The sequence below is a fragment of the Mesocricetus auratus genome, unplaced genomic scaffold, assembly GCF_017639785.1.
Source record: "Mesocricetus auratus isolate SY011 unplaced genomic scaffold, BCM_Maur_2.0 Super-Scaffold_15014, whole genome shotgun sequence".
NCBI classification, from domain to species: domain Eukaryota; kingdom Metazoa; phylum Chordata; class Mammalia; order Rodentia; family Cricetidae; genus Mesocricetus; species Mesocricetus auratus.
The window spans coordinates 16,880,162-16,901,154 of record NW_024429186.1 but is presented as its reverse complement, the minus strand read 5'-3'; the positions used below and the strand labels follow the sequence as shown (position 1 = coordinate 16,901,154).

The window sequence follows — 20,993 nt, the reverse complement described above, 5'->3', positions numbered from 1 at the left end:
CTCTTCTGAAAGCTGAGTCATCGGTGCTGTTGCTGAGGCTATTTGGTAATGGGCACTATTTAAATGAAGCAAAAAAAAAGTACAATTTCAAACGAATTGCTTTTTAAACTGTCAAATAAAAGGAATCCATTTGTGCATGTGAGATCATTCCAAGGATCCTAACTATTAACTGAAAGCAGTTGAAAAATGTCAAAGAGAAGAAGTGTTCTATCCCAAGGCTGGCTGAATGCTTCCAGGTGGAAACTAATGACTCCTTTGACCTGATCTAGACTCAAAACTTTCTGTTTTTCATTAGCCCTATGAGAATTTCATGGATGCAAGTTTTAAATTTTAAATCTTAGAAACAAGCCACCGGGTTTATTATTTGTTTGTGTTTTTTGCTACTGTTGCTTTATCTGCTGTCACATGAATGCTGTCTCAGATATCAGACACAGGTGTATCATCATGTCAACTCTTTTCTCTGTCTTAAATTGGGTATCAAGGGCCCTTGTCAAGCAACTTTCCAAGCAGCATATTTAACAGTGTCTTCATCCCTTTGTTATTGATTAATTCGTCCTTGTCTAGTCAATGAGAAGGAAATTCTGAGGATGTGTGGAAAGTAACATTTCAATCTTCAGTGTTAGTGTTTGGCAGCTAGCACCAGACTGGAGGATGAGCCTCCATGGTGAGACACCACTACAGACCAGACAGAATTCTGGATGGTTCTACATAAGGCCCACCCACCTTGGCTCTTTCTGCTTCATACCCTCTAGGGCTTTCCACTTGTGGATTAGTTTTGTGTCTGTGTCTTCAGTATCTTTGTAACGTCCATTATACTGGCAAATCATCCTGTACTGTTCTGAGTTCTCTGAGAAGTTAGAAATGAAGCTGTGATTCCCTGCTTCAGACCCAATCATTTTTCTTCCTTAAGATCCCTGGTCTGGGGATGGGCTGCCCTCTATGATAGGGAGGGGGGAAAACCAGCAAAAGCCCAAGAATAAAAACATTGTGTCCTTGAGAGCAGCTAGGAGTTGACACCTTTCAAACAGACGCTAGTATTGTTTATCCCATGATTTTAAAAAATGCCTGCAGTGGGAACCAAGAGCCAGAAATTCAGCCTAGGAAGCTCATCCCTGCAGATAAAGCTCAACTGGAAACTGCAGCTGACTGCTTCAGCTTCCCCAGCCTCTTTCTGCTGGGTGTTTGCAAGCCCTGGATTTGGTGATGTTCTGCTATGTATTACCTGCTTACCTGTCTGCCTGCTTGCTCTTTGTCCTTTTATTTTTTTTTCTATAGTTAATAAATTCACCTGTTTTCTGGACCATACTTAACAGTGTAGAAACCAAGATACTGAAAACAGTGATTCCCTCCACCACACACACACACACACACACACTCCTCCCCACCACAGCCCCAGACCTCTAGGTAACTCTTACCAGTGTCCCTCTGCTTGGCTAACGAATGCAAAATGACCTTGCCTGTAAAGTACAAAGGAACCTAGCAAGTGGTGGCCAACTGAAGGAGGCGTTTTTGGGACAGTCCCCAGAAGGGAACTCCTCACACTTGACTGTGCCCAAGGTCTCCAGGGACTCTGGTTTAAAATGCACATTGTTGCTCAGTAGGCCAAGGGTGGAGCTATGCTGCCTGCAAGTCTCCTAAGCTCCCAGGCAATGCCTTGGCTGCTGTGGACCACACTGTGGCCTAATGAGCAGCGAGGGAATGTGGGCTCTCTGCAAAACACTGACTTCCAGAATCCCACTTAGCAGGCAGGCATCTGAGGGACCAGCCCCTTTGATTCGGGGTTCCTTGAAAGCAGACACTGGGTCTTAACACACACGTTGTTGTTGTTGTTGTTTTGTCTTGTTTCTTGGCTGGCTAGCTCTTGGCATGGAGCCCACACATGGTGCGTATGTATTTATTTAATTAAACAGAGTTGGCTTTGATCCAAACACGATTTTAACTGGACTTAACCCCTAGTAGGCCCTAGATCAGCAAGGGAAGAAACTCAGACGGGGAAGAAGTCTGAGTTAGAGGTCCTTCCCGATAAAGGCCCCCTTTTATCTGCACCTGGATGACACCGCAGATGCTCTTCTAAAATTTCATTCGGTCACATTTTAAATGCGGTTTACACTAGCGAACCAAAAGGAAGGGAGGTGGGCAAATAAACCTAAACCAAAAAGTCATGCGAAGCTGAAGCTGTAAGGTTGCAAAACATCAAAAGTTCACAACTGTTGGGGGTGGATCCGCAGAACTGCTGGGTTTCTCCCTTTGCCAGATTACCAGCGCTTCATAGGTCGGTGTTGCGCCCCCGCCACACAAGGCCCTAGTTAGCCCGGAGAGCCCTGAAGAAACCGGTCCCGGCGGGCGTCAGTTGGCTTGGTGCAAGCCTGTTTGTTAGCGCTGAGCGAGCAATTAAGCTGCTTGTGCAGTGGCGATCTAGGGGTGGTGGTGGTGACCGCCTGGGTCGCGGTGTGGGGGGAGGGCTCGTGGGGAGCCGGGAACCGAGCTAGAGCTCTATAGAAACCCTGGTTCTGAGAGTCCTTGGCGATGCGGTAACCTGTTCCTTTCTACAGCAACCACAGATGGTGAGGACTCATTTCGGCTCCCCAGGTTCAGAGGGAGCGAAAAGGGGGGCAAGGAAAGGGGATTATATTGGTCAGTGGCTGGGCCTCCCCCCGAGGGAAGGGAGAAGCGCTAGAGGAGAGCGCCCTAGGGGAGGTGTACACGTGCAGGGAAGGGAGGGTGAAAGGCGGGCGGGCGGGAGGGGAGGAGTAGGGAGGCGAGAGCAGCTTGCGGGAGGCGCCACGACCTCGCAGACGCAGGCGCCGGCCGCCGAGGAGCCAGAGAGAAAGTTCCTGGGGACAGTGCGCCCGCGGGAGGGCCCAAGCTGTGGCCGCTGCCCGAGACTATCTCGAGTCCCGCGTGTGCAGTGCTCCGTTCGCCTGCACTCACTTGGCTGCCGGGGTTCTGCTTTTCGAGAAGCAGAGGAGCCTCGCGGGCGGGCAGCCGGGGCGGCCGCGACTAAACTTGGACCAGGAGGATGCTGCGAGTGGGCGCGGCGGCGCGGTGCGCGGGGGCGCTCTCCAAGCTCTGATCGCTCCTGGCGGGCTCCGAGCGCGCCGAGGCGCAGTAGGGCAGGTAGTGGCTCCAAGCGCCTGGACTGCGCCAAACCTACCAGTCAAGGCCGCCAGCGCCACCGTGCAGGCGTCGTTTCCTCGCTAAGGAGTCATGGTGCCCACAGCGCGCAAGCCCCGCGAAGAACTCTGAGCTCCGGCCGTGCAGTGCATCCCCTCCTCTGGTATCCCCATCCGAGCTTCCCGCGTCTGCCTTGCTCGCGGATCATGAAGCTATAGCCTGGAGCCCCTTGCCTCTGAGCCGTGCATCGCTCCGCAGCAGCCCTAGCGCCGCTGGACCACCGACAGCGCTCTGACCCTTCAAACTCGGGATCTTCTCCCAGGGACGCCGGGCGCTCAGAGATGGCGCTCCGTGGACCCCTCCGGCCTCGCAAAGTTCGCAGGAGGCGAGAGATGCTGCTGCAGCAAGTTGGCTTCGTGTGCGCCGTACTGGCCCTGGTGTGCTGTGCGTCTGGCCTCTTCGGAAGCTTGGGTAGGTGCGGGGAAGGATGTTCTCCACCCCGGGAGTTGGGGACTCTGAACTGGGAAGCCTCGGGGCAGCTCCAGCTCCTTCCCGGTCAGATTGGTCCCTAGGGTTTTCCCTCCCCGCCCGGGGCGGGAGGGGGCGGGTAGTGCGCTTCCAGGAGGGTTGAGACTCGCGCTGGACTGTGGCACTGGTTCCGTTAAGCTACTCAAGCTCCCTGGGGTTCGGATGGCTGTAGGTGTGTGTTGCTGGTACCGAAGCCTGCACCACCTCTCCCTGGAGTGTGCAGGGGGTGGGGGTAATGGGCAACTCAGGGCGGCCCAGGGGTAGACTCTCCCGCTTTAGGGTATCTGAAACCGAGCAGTGCACTTTCCTGTTCTTCATAGCTGCAGAGGCTGTGCTCAGTCCCTCAGAGACCGAGAGTCTCAGACTAGGTCTCAGCTCTCCCCTTGCTACCGCTCGGGTCCAGATGGGTAGCCTGGGTTTCCTGACGCGTCCTCCCTGAACCCTAAACGGAGACCCTAAACATGCTGCCATGTTCCAACATCGTTTCTCTCAACTCTGCTTAATCCCCACGAAAAGGGAGGGCTGGCGAGCAGAGTCCTGATGTACACTCTTCCAAGCAGAAGGGGACCGGAGAGTCTGTTAAAACGTGTAAATTTCAGAAGTGGGGAAAGAAAAGGAACGTATGAAATATTTATTGCAGAGGGAGCTGGGCTCCTGTTTGGTCTCTAAAAGACATTTACTGTCTAGATAGTTCAGAACTGGGTGCTGTGAACCCCTCGGGGTCCCCCCATGTAAAATAAACCTTGCCAATTTAGCCACCAAGGCAGAGGCACAGTGGAGGAAGGGAACCGTTTTGAGTGGCTAGGAGCACCCATTAACATAGCCTATTGGGACCTTTTAGAGACCTATGCAGTGATGAGAAAAGCAAGCGAAACCTGATTAAACTTTAAAAAGAAAAAGACACCACCAAAACTGTGATTTGGGAATAGAGGGCTAAAGAGTGGCTAAAGACAGTTTATTTTTAAAACCTCAATGCCTAATGCTTTGCAATTGGGCAATTAAACACAAGAAATAACAAAATGTCTAGGTTGTGAGGTATAGGCATTCTGGAGGAGGTATTGCTACCCAGCTGAAACAGTGGGCATCCTGATAGGTAAATGAATACTCAGGGTGCAGTCTGAAGCCAAAGCTATTTTTATTTGCTAGATCAGGAGTTAGCTTAGGGTATTTAACCATGTCTGCTCAGAGGCATCCATGCCTTCTCTGGCTCTGTGTGACCCCTGGACCACAGCATGATGACGTAGGAGCTTGAAACTACAGACTCACAATCTTCACCTTGGACCTACTGAATCAGAGTTGTATTCTGACCAGATCCCCCAGTGATGAGTGTGTTCACCTGGCCACCTACCATCAGCTGGCTGAACTCACAAACTTAAGCATTCAGTTGTAGGAAGCACCTTGAGCAAATTTACTGAGAAAGTATTTAATGCTCCTAATGAAATCCTTTGTTGAATGGGGGTGGGTGGCGGGAGCTGAGACCAGCTCCATCTTGCCCAAGGTCAGATCACACAATGACCCATGTGAAACTAGAAACAACGGATTAGATTCAGGAAACAGAATACTGTGTGGAAGCAGGTGATAGCATACTGCCAATCACCACATCACTCCCTACAGGTGCTTCTAAATAGCCCAACCTGGGCCTAGAGAGATGGCTCAGCAGTTAAGAGCATGTACTGCTCTCCCTAAAGACCTGAGGCCAATTCCCAGCATCCCTAGTCAGATGGCTCACAACCACCAGAAACTCCAGTGCCAGGCAGGTCCGACTCTCCTGGCTTCCACACACACACCTGAACTCATGTGCACTTACCCCCACACAAACAAATACCTATAATTAAAAATAATAAAAAAATAAATAGCCCATGGCTGTGGTTGACCTAGATGTAAGGACAGGTGTAAGGTCAGTTTTGAGAACTCAAGAATCACGTTCACCTGATGGTATCCGTGACTTGTTCTTTTTAATCCAGGCCACAAAACAGCTTCTGCTAGCAAACGTGTTCTGCCAGACACATGGCGAAATAGAAAGTTGATGGCACCGATAAATGGAACTCCACCGGCTAAGAACTGCACGGATCCTGGTAAGACGATGTGGTCTCCCCTTTCTGGCAGGCATTTAACCCAGACAGATCCAGCTATTGTTGGGAAAGATTGTCTTGGGAACCTGAGTGAAAAAGGGTAGCTGCATGGTGTTGAAACCTATAGACATTCATCAGCCATGCTGCTAAGCAACACAAGAGCTTCCTTTATCCAGCAACTACGAAGGTCACACTCAAGAGTCTAAAATGCTACCTTTTGTTCTAAAGGCCATGCATTTCCCCTGCTCTCTTGATTCTTTGGCTTTGCCCTGGAGTCTTTCATTCCCCACTGTACGCATTCGATGACCACCCCCCCTTGGGACAATGAATCCATAGCTTCTGGTGGGTATCTTTGTGAGATGACCTACCAGTGTGGGAGCACTCCAGGCCACTGAAAGGGAGAACTCTGTGTTGGTTCCTGGGCCCTTCCTTTCTAATGGAAGTCCTCAGGTAGTTGGATTTTGCTTGTTCTGGGAAGCAGTTTTAATGTTCTTTGCTGGGGTATCTGGGGTGGGGAGGTCCCAGGGGTAACATCTGGTCTACTCTGCTTCAGGCAGGCTTCACTTAAACCAGCACAAAGATCCAAGGGAGTAGAGAGTATACCTGTTGGCAGTAGGCACGTGAAAGCTGCCCAGACCTCTCATAGGGCAAGTTTAGGACATTTGCCCTTGATCCATCTCTTGGGGTCGTTGTGAAGAGAGTACAGTAAGGTGAAGAATTCAGAAGCCTTAATGGGAAATAGAAGATTTTGTTGTAGATGGCTTTTCTACGGATTTGCTGGACCAAGCACATGATTTTCTGGGATTTCTAACCTGTAAAGTAGGCTGAATAGTGCTTGCCTGCTCTGGGTTGATGAAGAATCTGCTGAGGCTCTTGCAAAGGGCTGTGTGTAGGAGATGGCACCCCCGGGCAAAGGAGTGGGCTCGGCTGCAGAGCGCCAGGCTTTTGATGTCAGCTTCAGTAAGGCAGTGTGTTTTCTAGGTTAGGAAAGGTCTGTGGTAGAGACACAAGTCGCACAATTCATTGACACTGAAGCTGGCTTTGGAAGCCTGGCCTGTGTGCCTACACTGTCTTGGGCTCCTTGTGCTTATGAAGGCTTCTGTCATCTCGCTAAGCTGTCTTGCTTAGAGATAGTTCAATACCATGAACTCATCTTTCCCAAGAGGCTTTCTAGAAGGATTTGAGGGGGAATGGTGAGCACTTTCAAAGCAGCATTGTAATGCCCATTGAGCCAGGGTATGTATTCCTGAATCATCCCACCATCATGGTGACCCTGCAGGCAGTGGTACCATGCTGTCATTGACATTCCTGACACATCTTATTAGTTCAGGTACTGCCCTGGCTCCTGCCAAGGGGTTTACTCAATCGCTAGCATGTGTAAGGCCAGGGACCTGACATTCTAGAATTAGCATCTTGATTTAAACAGGGCCCCACTTCTAACACTGGAGTTTTCTTCTCCTCTGTCGTGGTCCTTGTATTTTCAGTCTGGTCAAAAAAGCATTCATGGACTCTCAAACAGTGTGTTCTGTCTCATAGGAATGCCTGGCCTTGTCTTGTGGAGAGGGAAATGTGAGAAACCACCCACGTCTTTAGCAATAATTAACACTCAGATTACACTCTATGTTGACTGTGTCCATGGCGGGACCTAGCGCATAGAAAGGTCTCAGGCAATGAGATAATGCAATGAAAGCTCATTTTGATGTGTGACATACAGCAGTCTTCATGGTATTTTTGTAAAGATGGGGCCATAAAGACCAGTTTAGTGGCTTCTAAAGATCTCATCTCTGGGTTACCTGACTTCTAGTGCTGTCTTAGTTGTTTTTCTATTGCTCTGACAAAACACCATGGCCAGGGCAACTTATTTTTTTTTTAAGTGTTTAATTGGGCATAGAGTTTCAAAGAGTCCATGATGGTGGAGCAAAGGCATAGCAGTAGGGACAGCTGAAAGCTCACATCTTGATCCACAAATAGGAGGCACACACACACACACACACACACACACACACACACACACACACTGGTAATGGCACAGATCTTTTGAAACCTCAAGTTCAGCTCATAGCACACCTCCTCCAACAAAGCCACACCTCCTAATCCTTCCCAAATAGTTCTACCAATGTAGGGACCAAGCATTCAAATGTCTGAGCCATTCTCATTCAAACTACCTGAAGTATCACATCCTTCCCACTCCTCGGCTTTCCTTTCTGCCTCCTCTCTTTCTGTTTGACATCTCAGCAAGCATTTGCTATTATTCTTTGCCAGTTTCCCGTGCAGACGCAGATTGTGTCTAAGTAGGTTACAAGAGACAACCTCTGCCATTAGGTAGCTTATAGCCAAGAAGAATGGACAAGATCTTGACCAAAAAAGCCATACAACAATGAAGGACCACAGAGACCTCCAGTCAACCTGGTAGGAGGCTTCCTTTTTGGTGCACATAGGAGGAAGAGTGGCCGGCTGGGGTTCTGGGTGTAGATGAGGTTGGCCTTTGTTTCAATGATAGAAACCTTCCCAACTGAGTTCAGCAAACAAGGGAAATGATTGACTTGGTAACTGGAGAATGGGGTCAGAGGTTAGAAGGTGTCTATAACTCAGCTTCCCCAGTCTCTGGTCTCAATTGTATTCTAGCATGGGAAGATGGGCACCAAAAGGCCATTTTCATGTCCTTGTAGGTTCTGAATATTGCAAAGAGTGTATCTGAACCCTGAGACTTGTTCTGTTGATAACCCTAAGTCAACTGTTTGAGCCAGATGGGTGTTGGGTTCTGGATTGTCTTAGTCCTCAATCACAGGCTAAACATCTGGAGTGAGCAGGCAAAGCTACTTCTCCAAGTTCCACCCGTAAGGGGGGGGGGAGTCAGTGTGGCTGTGCTCCTGAGGGTTAGTATCTTTAGGAACCTAAGAGACTGTGTGCCTGGGCACCTGTGGGTTGGTATGGCCAAGCACCCAAGCACCCATGGGTTAGCACGGCTGGACACTTGGGGAACAGGTAGATGTTCACCCAAGGCTTTCATCCTGGGCTGCTGCTGTGATAAAGGTGGACTGGGCCTTCAGGTTAGAAGTTCATAAGTGTGACAGAGTTCATGCTTTTCAAGAGTGTGATAGGTGTTTCCAAGTAGTCAGAGTTGGTGCTGTCATGGTCAGGTCCCACAGATTCATTGCAGGGGCATCACTAGGCACCTGCTAAGAGCACCATCTCAACATCTCTCCTGCTAGATCAGAATATGCATCCTAACAAGGTCCCCAGTGAGTCATGTGTACACAAGATGCCAGTGAGCATGCCCTGGAGTGCTGCTGGACACTTGCAGGTAGATGCTTGATCAGTATTTGAATGTTAGACTGAGGTATGGCTTAGTGGTGGAGTATTTGCCTATCATGCACAAGGATCTGCCTTTGATTGTCCTGGCACTGAAAATCATGTGTGAGTGTTTAATAAAAAGTTAGACTTGATTTAACAGAGTAATTTTCCCCAAGTATTTGTTATTTATTTTTCACATAGGGAAGTAAAAATGGTTACTTAATTTTGGCCAGTTATGTTTATAGAAAATTCATAATTTTCCCTCAGAAGTTTGAAGGCATGCTCTGGCCTCCAGGCCTTAGATATTTCTTTTCACAGTCTGTACCAGTGGTTCTCAACCTTCCTAATGCTGTGACCCTTGAATACAGCTCCTCATGTTGTGGTAACTCTCAACCATAAAATCATTTTTGTTGCAAATTCATAACTGCAATTTCGCTACTATTATGAATCGTAATGTAAATCTTTGTGTTTACCAGTGGTCTAGGTGACCCTTGTGAAGGGGTCATGACCCATAGGTTGAAAACTGCTAGTCTACATAGAGCAAACACCACAGCAGGCAGGGGTCTGAGTGTGTACACGCTCTGCACAACAGTAATGAGCAACGGAGACCTTGAGTCCCTTAGTTACTACTTCTGGCCACTCTAACAAAATACCCCGGGCTGGGTGGCTAACCAGATGCTTTCTCACAGTTCTGGGGGTTTGGAAATTGAAGATCAAGTTGCTGGTTGCCCTGGTGTCTGGTGAGGGCTCCCTGCCTACCTTAGAGAGAGCTGTCCTTTTGCTCAATATGGTAGTGAGAAAAAATGATTAAGCTTCCTTCTCTTACCCTCCCCCTCCTCCTTCCTTTACTTCCCCTCCTCCCTGCCTTCCCTTTCTCCCCCTCTTCATCCTGCTTCTCCTCCTGTTCCTCCTGCTCCTGCTCCTCCTCCTCCTCCTTCACATAAAGGCGCCAACTAAACCCATCATAGGAACTCTACCATCATGGTCTCATTTAACCCTAATTCCCACCCCATATACCCAAAGGCATCCCCTCCAAATAATGTCATATAGACGATTATAGGACTGTTACATGCTCTCTCTGGTGATGAGAGGGAGCTGGGGTATCACAAGCACTGGGAAGCCATTTTGTTGATGGAGCTCAACGAGGATGAGTTAACCACACATGTCACCAAACATTTACTCTTGTCTTGTGGAAACAAGCATTTCTTAGTTTGCTATGTCTTATCATTGGAAGGTTTCGAATTCTGAGGATAGTTTTTTAGAAACATCTTACTTGTTTTTTCCCCTGTTTAAACTGGGAGGAGGCAGGCTCCCCCTGTGCTTATCCCCACCCATCCCCACATTCGAGACTGAGTGAATCCTCATTTTCAGCTATGCCACCCTGTAGCTTGGGTTTCTGGTGTCTTGCACCTTTAAAAGGAAGCTGAAGGAGAGAGGAGAGGAGGGTGGCTTGCATCCCTTTTCTCCCCTTCCCCATCGTTGCTGGGTGGGGGGGGGGTTCGGTCCTCCTGTAGAGTTGCTATGTTGTGTTTGGGGTTTCATCTTTTGGATGCACGATCTGAAATGCCTGCTGGCTGTGTGCCCTTGGGAGGAAGGCTGGAAGGAGCAAACTGATGACCAACTTGAGAGAGACTGAGATGATGCTTGCAGCATTTCAGGGGAGCGGAGGAGCTGTGCAGGTATTGGATGGAGGATTTTTTGTGATCCACTTGTTTTTGTGGCTCTGCCTTTGCCTTTTTTCCTCTCCTGGATGGAAGCGAAGGCAGGAGGAAGAAAAGTGTGTGGCAGGATGGGCGAGGATGGGGCAGGAGAACAACGGGAGCCGGTACTAGAGTTGGACCAGGAATAGATGCTGTCACTGAGAGGTACCCCAGCGACAGGTCTCATAGACGCCCAGTGAGGAAGCAGAGGTGCCAAAAAGCATAAAAAATAAAGGAGAGGAGGAGGAGACTTGCAAAAAGAACATTGGGGTTGGGTGGGGAGGTGCCAGGGACAGGCTACAAGGACAGTGTGGTGGCAGAGTCACCAGCCTGATCTCAAGTGGAGACTGGGGAAGACAGTAATCTGTCATCAATACACCCACTTTTTGCTTCTCCGGGCATTGGATGGGGCCAAGTGGGCCCAGTGCTTTGAGAGGCAGAAGTCTGGGTTCTGCTGCTAGCAGTACCGAGACTCTACCTGCTGGCATTTGGGCTTCTCCTACCTCTCTCACCTGTGAACAAAATGAGGTGGTGCTGGACAGCTACGGAGATTTCCAGGAGTCGGAAAAGGCTCGTGTCAGTGCATCTTGGAGATGGTGGTTTGTGTGGTGAAAGCAGACGCTGGGGTTTGAGTCTTGCTTCTTACTGGCGATGTGACCTTGAACAAGTTATGTAATATCTAAGTTTCAAGTTTTCCCCTTTGTAATGAGGATAATAGAAGTTCCTACCCACCTTACCAGGCTGCTATGAGACTTAAAACACTTGGCAGATGAAGTTCTTAAGTGGTAACTAGCACATGGCAGTGGTGCCCTGGGGCACCATGTGTCGGGCTCGTTCTGAGTACACTCTGTATCACCTCCTCTAAGAACCCTTTACATCGGAGCTATTGATGCTCTTGTTCTACAGATGAGAAGACCAAGGCCACCCAGGGAATAAAAAGGAGGGAGAGAGAGAGAGAGAGAGAGAGAGAGAGAGAGAGAGAGAGAGAGAGAGAGAGAGAGAGAGAGAGAGAGAGAATATACTCAATAATTATTTTTCTAGAGAAGTTTTAGGTCAATAGAAAAAATAAACAAAAATATACAAATCTACTTCCCTGGTCCTGGTCCTATGGCAGTTTACACTTAGCCTTAGGGCATTATGTTCACACACAAGACTAATATTTATACATTGTTATTAAACAAAGTCTGCAATTGACTTCAGCTGTCACTCTGTCCTCCCTTCTGTGCATCCTCCATTACCGATTCATATCAAATGATTTGGCTGCCTTAAAAGTCCCTTGTGGAAGCCAGGCGTTGGTGGCACATGCCTTTAATCCCAGCACTCGGGAGGCAGAGGCAGGCGGATCTCTGTGAGTTCCAGGCCAGCCTGGTCTACAGAGAGAGTTCCAGGACAGCCTCCAACAATACAGAGAAACCCTGTCTCGAAAAACCAAAAAAAAAAAAAAAAAAAAAAAAACGTCCCTTGTGGACCCAGTTTATAAAGTGTGGACTGGGGATTTGGCTAAGCTGGTAGAGGACTTTCCTAGCATGCACGAGGCTCTGGGCTCCATCCCTGGCTCTACATAAGACTGAGTGTGATAGTACACTGTAATCTCAGCACTCGGGAGGTGGAGTCAGGAGGAGCAATAGTTCAAGACCATGCTTGGCTACATAGCCAGTTCAGAACTAGTCTGGGCTACATGAGACCACATCTTTAAAATTAAGGAGTGAGGGGAGGTTTTGACTGTGAGCCTATATCCTGATCCATAGTTATCGTAAATGGGGTAGAAAAAGACAAACTGGGGAAGTGAGCCTCTCCCTGCCAGATGCCCTTCTGAGGAATGAGGTGTGCTCCCTCCTGGCGGCAACAACATCAGTTTGTTTCTTGGTATGTTTCTAGTTTCTAATACTGATTTGTTTGCAGTCAAAAACCAGTTTTCCCCTTTATCCAAACTATCGGGGCCATCTGCTGGCAAACCCTCCTCCTGACTGGGCTATCTGCTGGCCCCTGACTTAACAGAGTCTCTCCTCCTGATGCTACTCTTGACACTCTCAGGCCTCCTGCAATCCAGAGTGCGCCCACTCGGCTTCCTGTTGAACTCTGAGGAGTGTTCCTGCCTGGGTTAAAAACGGAGATGATTAAGCAGTGCCACGTGCGGCTAGCAAGCTAGCCGTGCAATTCCACTCAGGAGTAGCATGCTTACGATGGGATTTTTGTATTTAGTGTGGTCCAGTATTAAGGAGGTATTGGAACATGGCATTTCACCAAAAAGGAAGGCAAATAACCAAGCTGGATTCTTCCAGTGTTTCTCTTGGGAAAGCTGTGAATATCCTCTTTGGGAAAGGAACAGGAGTCCACTGGTGGCTGAGAGGGAAAGAGTTGCAGTTCTGCCCTTGGGAAGTGGGGCTGTGTCCTGTTGGGTTGTGGTCCCATAGCTTCCTTTGATGCTATGATAAAAGCACAGCCCTGGCCTTGTACTCAAAGCAACCGCAATGCAACACTCCTTTCTTACGTCTCTGCCTGCTTGGCTCTATATGAAGCTCTGAGGCCAAAGGGACCCAGCTTGCTGCAAAGGGCTCCAGACTTGAATGGAGGAGCCTGACCTCAAAGGCTCAGGTTAGCATGGAAGGACAACTAAGCAGGTGGCGCTGTCAGTGTTTGGAAGTCACAGTAGCGTCTCCATACCTGGAGGAAGGCTGACTGGCAACGGCCATGTCTCACTCGGTGGCTGGGCTGTCCGAGGGGACAGAGAAAACAAACAGTAGCCTGGAGCGCTGGCACAGTAGTGAGTAATTAGGCTTCAGGGAGTTAGCAAGCAGCCAGGACTTAGGTAAGGTGAGAGAGGTAAAGCAGATGACTTTGATTGTTATATTTCGTAGCCAAAAGGGGTAGGGTTGGGCAGGTATAGGCCATGGAGCCAGGGTAAATTTCCCAACTGGTTCCCAGAAGCCATGGTAAGTCACAGTTAGGAGAGCTCGCCATCTCAGTTCTCTGCTGGACACAGGGATAGCTCATGGCAGGCTGCAAATGAAATGACACAGGCATTTCCCAGTCTTTACCCTTTAGCCTTTGACCTCTGTGAGGGCAGGAACCATATGCACTTTGCCCTTGCCTCTGAGGCTGGGGCATAAACTCAGCTTATAGTTGATGGTGACTGTCTGCATAGAGCCCTTTGTTCTACCCGCTGGGGAGCTGTACCCTGCAGACATGGCCACTGCCTCTCCACTGTCTCTTCCAGCCCATGGATACTGTGGGGTAGACTGGGAACACTCATGCAGGGGAAGCTGAGGATTAAGGATGGGACTCTAGAGACAAGCCTCTGGTCTCTAAGCTTTTCCCGCCTTAGTCCCGAGACCTTGAATTCTAGTTATCTTCCAGCCTGAGGGAAGGAGCAAGGTTTGTTTGGCTTGTAGATATGTCCTCAGGTCTGGAACCATGGCTGATGTGTAGAAAGTGTGTACACAGTGTGTGTGTGTGAATGTGTGTGTGTGTGAATGTGTGGTGTGTGTGTGAGTGTGTGTGTGTGAGAGAGAGAAGAGAGAAAGAGAGAGTCCCTTCCTCACTAGGCAGTGAGCACCACCATGTTCATATGAGAGGCATGTTTGAATTTAGGCTTTATTTTCAGCTCCCTACTCCCACACCCTACTCTAGCACTTTTTGTTAGTTTCTTTGGAGAGTGGAGACTTGTGTTTTGCAGGGATGGCCAGAGGACAATGCTGACTCTGCAGTGCAGTGGTCCTCAGTGAGCCTGTTCTAAATCTGGTACTTTCTATGCATCACATGAACCCCAAGGCATAAAACATGGAGCTCAGGGACCAGTTCCTCTGCTTTGGCATGGACCACCTATGATTTCGTAGAAGATATTAGTTATCTGGGCCTTAACTTCGTGGCTATGAAATGGATAGAACGCTGGCACAGGACATCTCTCGGGCTTCTGTGGACTCAGCACAAAGTGTTGTGTAAATATCATTATGACCATCTTCTCAGGGTATGAATGCATCTCCAGACCATCCATTCTGTGTGACAGAGATTCAGAATCAACTCCTTTAAAACTAGGCTTTGGTGAAAATGTGCCTTCTTGTCTGAAACAAAGACCCCACCAATCTCGTGTATTCGCTAGAGTAGAAGAATAAAGATAATTTGAACCAGGAAGGTCCAGCTTGCAGCCTGCAGGTGTGCTGTATGAGACCCCCATACAGCCAACAATAGCTATAAAATCCTAAGTTTACTTCAGATGTGTGTGTGTGTGTGATTCTCTTTTTTATAACTTGAGCTTGAGCACATGGTTCTTGAATGTGAACTTTATAGATGATAACATCATTCCCAGTGTTGAAAAGTTGGATCCACCCGCTAGACCATCTGTCTGCATACCATTTCCAGTGTATCCAACCATTGGCTGATCTCATTCACACCACAAACGTCTGACTTTCCATTGCGGACTCCACATCCAATACGCCCTCAGCAGATCCCACACCAACTGATTTCACTCAGGCCTAACATGTTATGAGGTAACTGCACATGTGTAAAATCGCCCTGTGAAGTAGGAAGTCATCTGTGTGTTATAATGTAGCTGCTGGGCACATGTTGACAGAACCAGCTTGTCAGCTGCGCCCACAGGGAGAGTTAACTCACCTAAGTGTGGACTCTGCCTCCAGGGAACATCCATTCTAGTTAGCAGGGAACTGACCTGTAATATGCACAGTGTTGCACTCTTGGTGGAACGTATAGAGGCATTAAGTCTTCATTGTCAGGCCCAAAGAGAACATCACATAAAAGGAGAAAGGATATGAGAGCAGGCACTGTTCTAAGTGCTTAGCGCACATGGCCTTGTCCATCCTGGTCACTCCTCCTGTAGGGCAATGAGGTCGCATCCTTGCTTCCATTTTTCCAAAGCTGTAAGTTAGATCTAAGGAGGCTAAACTTCTCCAAGGTCTCTAGCTCAGAGTTGAACCTAAGCCTCCTGATCATAGCCTGTGCTCCTTGGGGTGTCGTGGGTGCCCCCAGCCAAGGGAGTAGTGGGCCTCTGGAAGCTGAGGGCACAGGCACATAGATGGGGTGGGTCAGTGAATCACCCTGACACATATGGTGAGACTAAGATCCGGAAACGCCCAGGGACCTCTGTGCTCTGTCTCTGGGTGGTGGGAGCACCTAGTGAATTCTGAGCAGCTCTGTGTTTGTGCTGGCAACATGGGGGACTGAGAACTATCAGTGTTGCTAGCACTTTAGAATCAATATCGGAGGCCCTTAAAACCACAAGGAAAATGGCGAAATGTGGAGCTTTGTGTCCAAAACATGGCAAGGAGGGACTGGCGGCCCTTGTGAGGGCCTTCTCCATCAGGCTTCTCATCCTCATGTCCTCTTCTGCCTCGTTCCACTGCATTGCTACGTCTTTTAGGGAGCACCTGGTGTGCCTTCTGTAGGAGGATCCACGCACACCTTATGTCTCAACCTATTTGAAGATGAGCCCTTGGGGTGAGGATCCCCCCACTCCTTACCAGTGAGGCAGTAATCAGCTTTCCTGTGAAGGTGCCTGATGGCATCTGACCATGGGAACAGCCTTCCAGATTGGGTGCTTGGGCGATGTGATCATTGGCCCATTCATGGGATGCCAGCGTGAGCCAGACGCGGCCATCACCACCTCAAAAGGCCTCACCTAAGAGAAGCCTGGTTCTAGAACAGAGTAGAGGCCCTGCAGAGGTTCACAGGTACATTGATAAAGATGATTAGCGGAGAAGACAGAATGATTAATGAGCCCGATTAGAGAGGCTAAGAGGCTCTGGCTTATTAGCTGAGCCGCTATGAAGGAAGGCTGTGAGAAGGGGCTCCTGGCCCTGCCTTGCAGCGATTCACCTGGCTGCCAGGCCTGCACCCACGGAATCCTTAGGCCCACGAGCAGAGCCAAGGGTCAGCTTCCCCTGTTTAAAATGTCCCCGGAACCAATTGCTGGCTTCTCAGGGAGCCTCTCCAGGAAACCACAGGGAAACCCCATCACCTGGGGTGCTGATTAGACAGAGCAGAGTGTGCAGGCTTTATTGGGGAGCCTGCTAAGCTGCCAGCCGTGTAGACTAGCCGCATCACTGCATTTTCACACTCTGTAATTCTTGGTAATTCTTCTGTGGGCCCCGGGAGTGGGTAGGCTCACCAAAGAATTGTTTTGAAATCCCTTGATCATTTAAACCTTGCCTGCATTTTCCTTAGCTGGCAAATATCTCAATTCAGTGTGGTGTGAAAAGAAGCTAAATGACTTGTAGGCTTTGGCTGACCTATATTATTAGGAAGAAGCAAGGGAAGGCAGGGGCAATGGGTTCCTCATTTGCAGACCTCACAAACCTGGGAAAGATGTCTCTGTGGCCTCCACCTCCCTGGCTCACCATGCATCTTCCACCACCATAGGGTCAGGGGGAGGGGGAAGACAGAGGAAGGAAGCATGTCACTAATGTACATGTCCACCTGGGCCCTTGCTGAAATGCAGAGGCAGGAGGTCTGTACCTCTGCCCAGCTCCTGGGTGCCAACAGGGTGCCTGTCTGGAAGGCAGCCCCACTTTGGATGGTGGCAGTGTAGTCTACCTGCTCTGGGTTTGTGTTCCTGGTTTGCCAGTGAGCTGTGTGGCCTCATGCAAGTTGCTTGACCTCCTTGGACTTCTGTTTCTCTCTCAGTGGGTCTCAGGACTTGCCTGGCATGAGTCCTGGAAGCTCATGCCCATTGGCTGCTGAGCTCTGTAACCCACACCTTGCTGGAGCTCGGTCATTTGGAACTTACCCTAGCATCCCCCAAGCTTCTCCAAGAAGCCCTCTTGGTCTACAAGGTGACTTCCCCCGGTCTCTAGCCCCTTCCTTGAGGTACTTTCCATAACCAAATAGTTGGGGCAAAACTGTAGACTCAGTCTTTCTTGGTGACAGGACCACAGTAATAGATTCAAGGTTCTAAGAGGTTTAGCAGTCAAGAAATCTTTAAGTTGTAAAAGTAGACAGAAACACAACAAAGTTTACTGTGGCGTAACCATCTCCACCATCCATGTCTGTCACCTTTTCTCATCTTTGTAACCTGAAACTCCGTGCCCATTAACTATGATCCCCACTTCCCTTCCTAGCCTCTGACAGCTGCCCCCTGACTCCCTGAGCCTATTATGTGACTGTTCATATTAGTGGGCTCTATGTAGTGTTTTTCTTTGGTTCACCTGGCTTCACCTACTCAGCATAGTGTCCTCAAAATCCATTTATGTTGGAGCTGATACCAAAAATCCTTCCTTGTGTATGTGTGTGTTGAGGGGTGTGTGTGTGTGTATGTGTGTGTGTGTGTGTGTGTGTGTGTGTGTGTGTGTGTGTGTTATGTGGGTGGGTGTGTCTATGGAAGCCAGAGGTCAGCTCTGGCATTGTTCATGAAGTGTCAACCCCCTCCCCCTGACTCCAGCCTGCCTTTCTTTCTCCCTCCCTCCCTTTCTTTTTCTTTCTTTTTTGGGCTATAATCTCCAAGTGAGTGAGGCTGGCTGTCAAGAACCCCAGGGATCTATTCATCTCTGCCTTTCCAGAACCATGATTAAAAGTACATGCCACAACATGTATTAACATGGGTTCTGGGAACTGAACTCAGGTTCACATGCTTGCAAAACAACCACTTTATGGTCTGAGATATCTGCCCAGCCCCAGAGATTCTTTCCATTGTTTCTATTTTTGTATTTTATTTTTTCTATTATTTTAAATAAAACCACTGTGAATAGGTACATAAAATAGATTTGCTCTAAAATTTCATAAACTTAATATTAAACCATTTTTTTGTAGGGGGACACAGGTCCTTAGCTGAGGTTCTTGGCCCTGGCTGAGCCATAGGTTCACCTGGGAGCTAGACAAAAGTACCCATGCTAGGTCCTCCCATGCTAGGTCCTCCCATGGGCCCACTGAATCAGACCCTCTAAGGTGGGAACCAGGACACAAGGGCCTTGGTCTCCTAGGTAGGTGATTTCCTGAGGACCCATGTTTGGAAGATGCTCTGAGATTCATCTACATTCATCTGCAGTTCAAGGTCAGATCAAGACCTGGGAACTAAGCCAGGTAGTGGTGTCACACACCTTTAATCCCAGGCACTCAGGGGGCAGAGGCAGGCAGATCTCTGTGAGTTTGAGGCCAGCTTGATCTACAAAGTGAGTTTCAGGACAGCCAGGGCTATACAGAGAAACCTGTCTCAGTACCCCCCCACACACAAAAGAACTTAGAACTGTTGAATCCCAGGATGCCCCTTGATGTGTCTCCTGTGTGGGTCTGGCTTATCCAGAGCTGCTGCCTGTCCTGGAGTTCCTGTCACAGTCTCTCAGGGGTGTAGGGAGATGAAGATGGCATGAACAGGATGGAGGGGATGGATGGAGAGTCAGCAACAACCTTGGTCTCTGGCTCCCGTGAGTCCTCCACTGCTGGGGAGTCTGGGTGCATCATATCCTGCATCTGGTACCCAGCCAGGGACAGGTCAGCATCCATGTGAAATCACCCAGCAGATGCAGATGACAGGATGCAAGCCCCACCCACATTGGGACCTACCTCTCTGGCATGCAGGGCCAGCCGCAGCCTCAAACGATTATTATTTTTTTAATATGGATGATGCATTTTTTGTTGACAGAGGCCCTGAAAGCAGCAGAGTTCACAGTCCTCAACCAGGATGGTGGTGTTTGCTTCTCTTGCCACTGGGAGTTTAAGAGATTGGAGTCCTGACCTGGTGCTCCTGACCACACAGCCCATGCTCGTGAATGCTGCCCCTCCCTGGAGATGGGGATTTACCTCAGCATGATTTAACCCTGGCGCCACTACTTAGTGGTCTGCCAGCCTGTCTGGCATTGCGGTGTCTGAGCTCACTTTGGTTTGGTGTGTGAGCATGTGGGGAATAACTTCAGTTATTTTAAAGCATAGCATGGATCTTGTTAAAAACAAACCCCAAAGTCTGTTCTTATTCTAAATGGAGTCTTCCAACTTGGTTGTCTTTGTAAGGGTGTCTGACCCTGGTGTCTTTTGAAAAGAACCCATTCACCTTGACACAGCAAGCTCTAGATCCTAGCAGTGTTTTGCCACATTCTCTGGGCACTCTGGGGATATCTGTTTCCTGGCTCCCTGAGCACAGTTTGCAGGAGCAGAGCTGGTGAACCCATGGTAACAGGGCCCACATGTTCCCTTCAGTCTTAGTAACCAGTCCTCATGCAGGCTGCTGAGTCTGGGAGGGAGAAAACTCTCTTCTAGTACAGTCTTCCTGACCCTGGTGTCATGGGGCAATGGGCTATCAGTATCATTCTTTTTCTACTTGCAGAGAGTGACCCATGTAGTTTGAACAAGCTGGCAAAAATTCCCAGAGCTGGTTTCCGCCATTGTGATGAGCGATATCAGAGGAAGTGATTTAAAGAACAATAGCAAAGATAAGGACCGGTTCTTAACTATAACCCCCTTTAAGGAATTCAGATGGGGAGATGGATCGGTCAGTAGAGTGCTTGCTGTGTGAGCATGAGGACCTGAGTTCCATCCCCAGAACTGACATTTTAAAAGTCATAAATCATTCTCTTTTTAAAACTTTTGGTATTGGGAATAGTGAGCAAATCCAGTACCATTGAGTTATACTCCCAGACAAAGCACCATCCAAATGCTGTGTGTGCAGTTGTATGCATTTTTTTGTTTGTTTTTCGAGACAGGGTTTCCCTGTGGTTTTGGAGGCTGTCGTGGAACTAGCTCTTGTAGACCAGGCTGGTCTTGAACTTGACGAGATCCACCTGCCTCTGCCTCCTGAGTGCTGGGATTAAAGGCATGTGCCATAACCTCCTGGCTCATGTATGCATTCTTATGCATGTGAAGGTGCACATATGTGTGGGAGTGTGTTGACACATGCTTGTCATCTCAGCCCTGGGGAAGTGAACACAGACAGATCCCTGGATAAGCTCTCTGGCCAGCTAGCTAGGCTTAACTAGTGAGAGAACCTGTCTCAAAAAATATCAAGATGGACAGAGCCTGAGAAATGATACCTGAGGATGACCTGTGAATTTCACATGCATGCCTACATGCAAGCACATACATATGTGCACACACAGCATTTGGGTGGTGCTTCAGCTGGAGTATAACTCAGTGTTATTGGATTTGCTTAATATCCCCAACAACAGAAATTTTAAAAGGTGCCCAGTTTTACGGCTTTGTAATGCCCTCCAACTCCAGATCTGTGCAGGCTGACCTGGCCGCTCCCCACTTTGTGTATCAGGGAGCTGCACATACATCTTGCAAACGTTCCCTTGGATCTGCTATAAAATTCCATGAAGCAAGCACATTGCCATTCTTGATAAGTGTG

At 48.9% G+C, this 20,993-nt stretch overlaps 1 protein-coding gene across 2 annotated transcripts in view; it reads left to right on the top strand.

Moving 5' to 3' along the window:
- The first annotated feature begins 2,795 nt into the window (after positions 1–2,795).
- Positions 2,796–20,993, top strand: part of Slc24a4 (solute carrier family 24 member 4) — a 135,072-nt gene continuing 116,874 nt past the window's right edge. Inside the window, exons 1-2 of one of the 2 annotated variants that reach the window (XM_005068390.4) lie at positions 2,796–3,585; positions 5,607–5,717. In XM_005068390.4, the coding sequence (XP_005068447.1) occupies positions 3,456–3,585; positions 5,607–5,717 (241 nt within the window). In that variant the 5' untranslated portion in view covers positions 2,796–3,455. The remainder of the gene's footprint in view (positions 3,586–5,606; positions 5,718–20,993) is intronic. The other variant, XM_005068391.4, reaches the window with a different exon arrangement.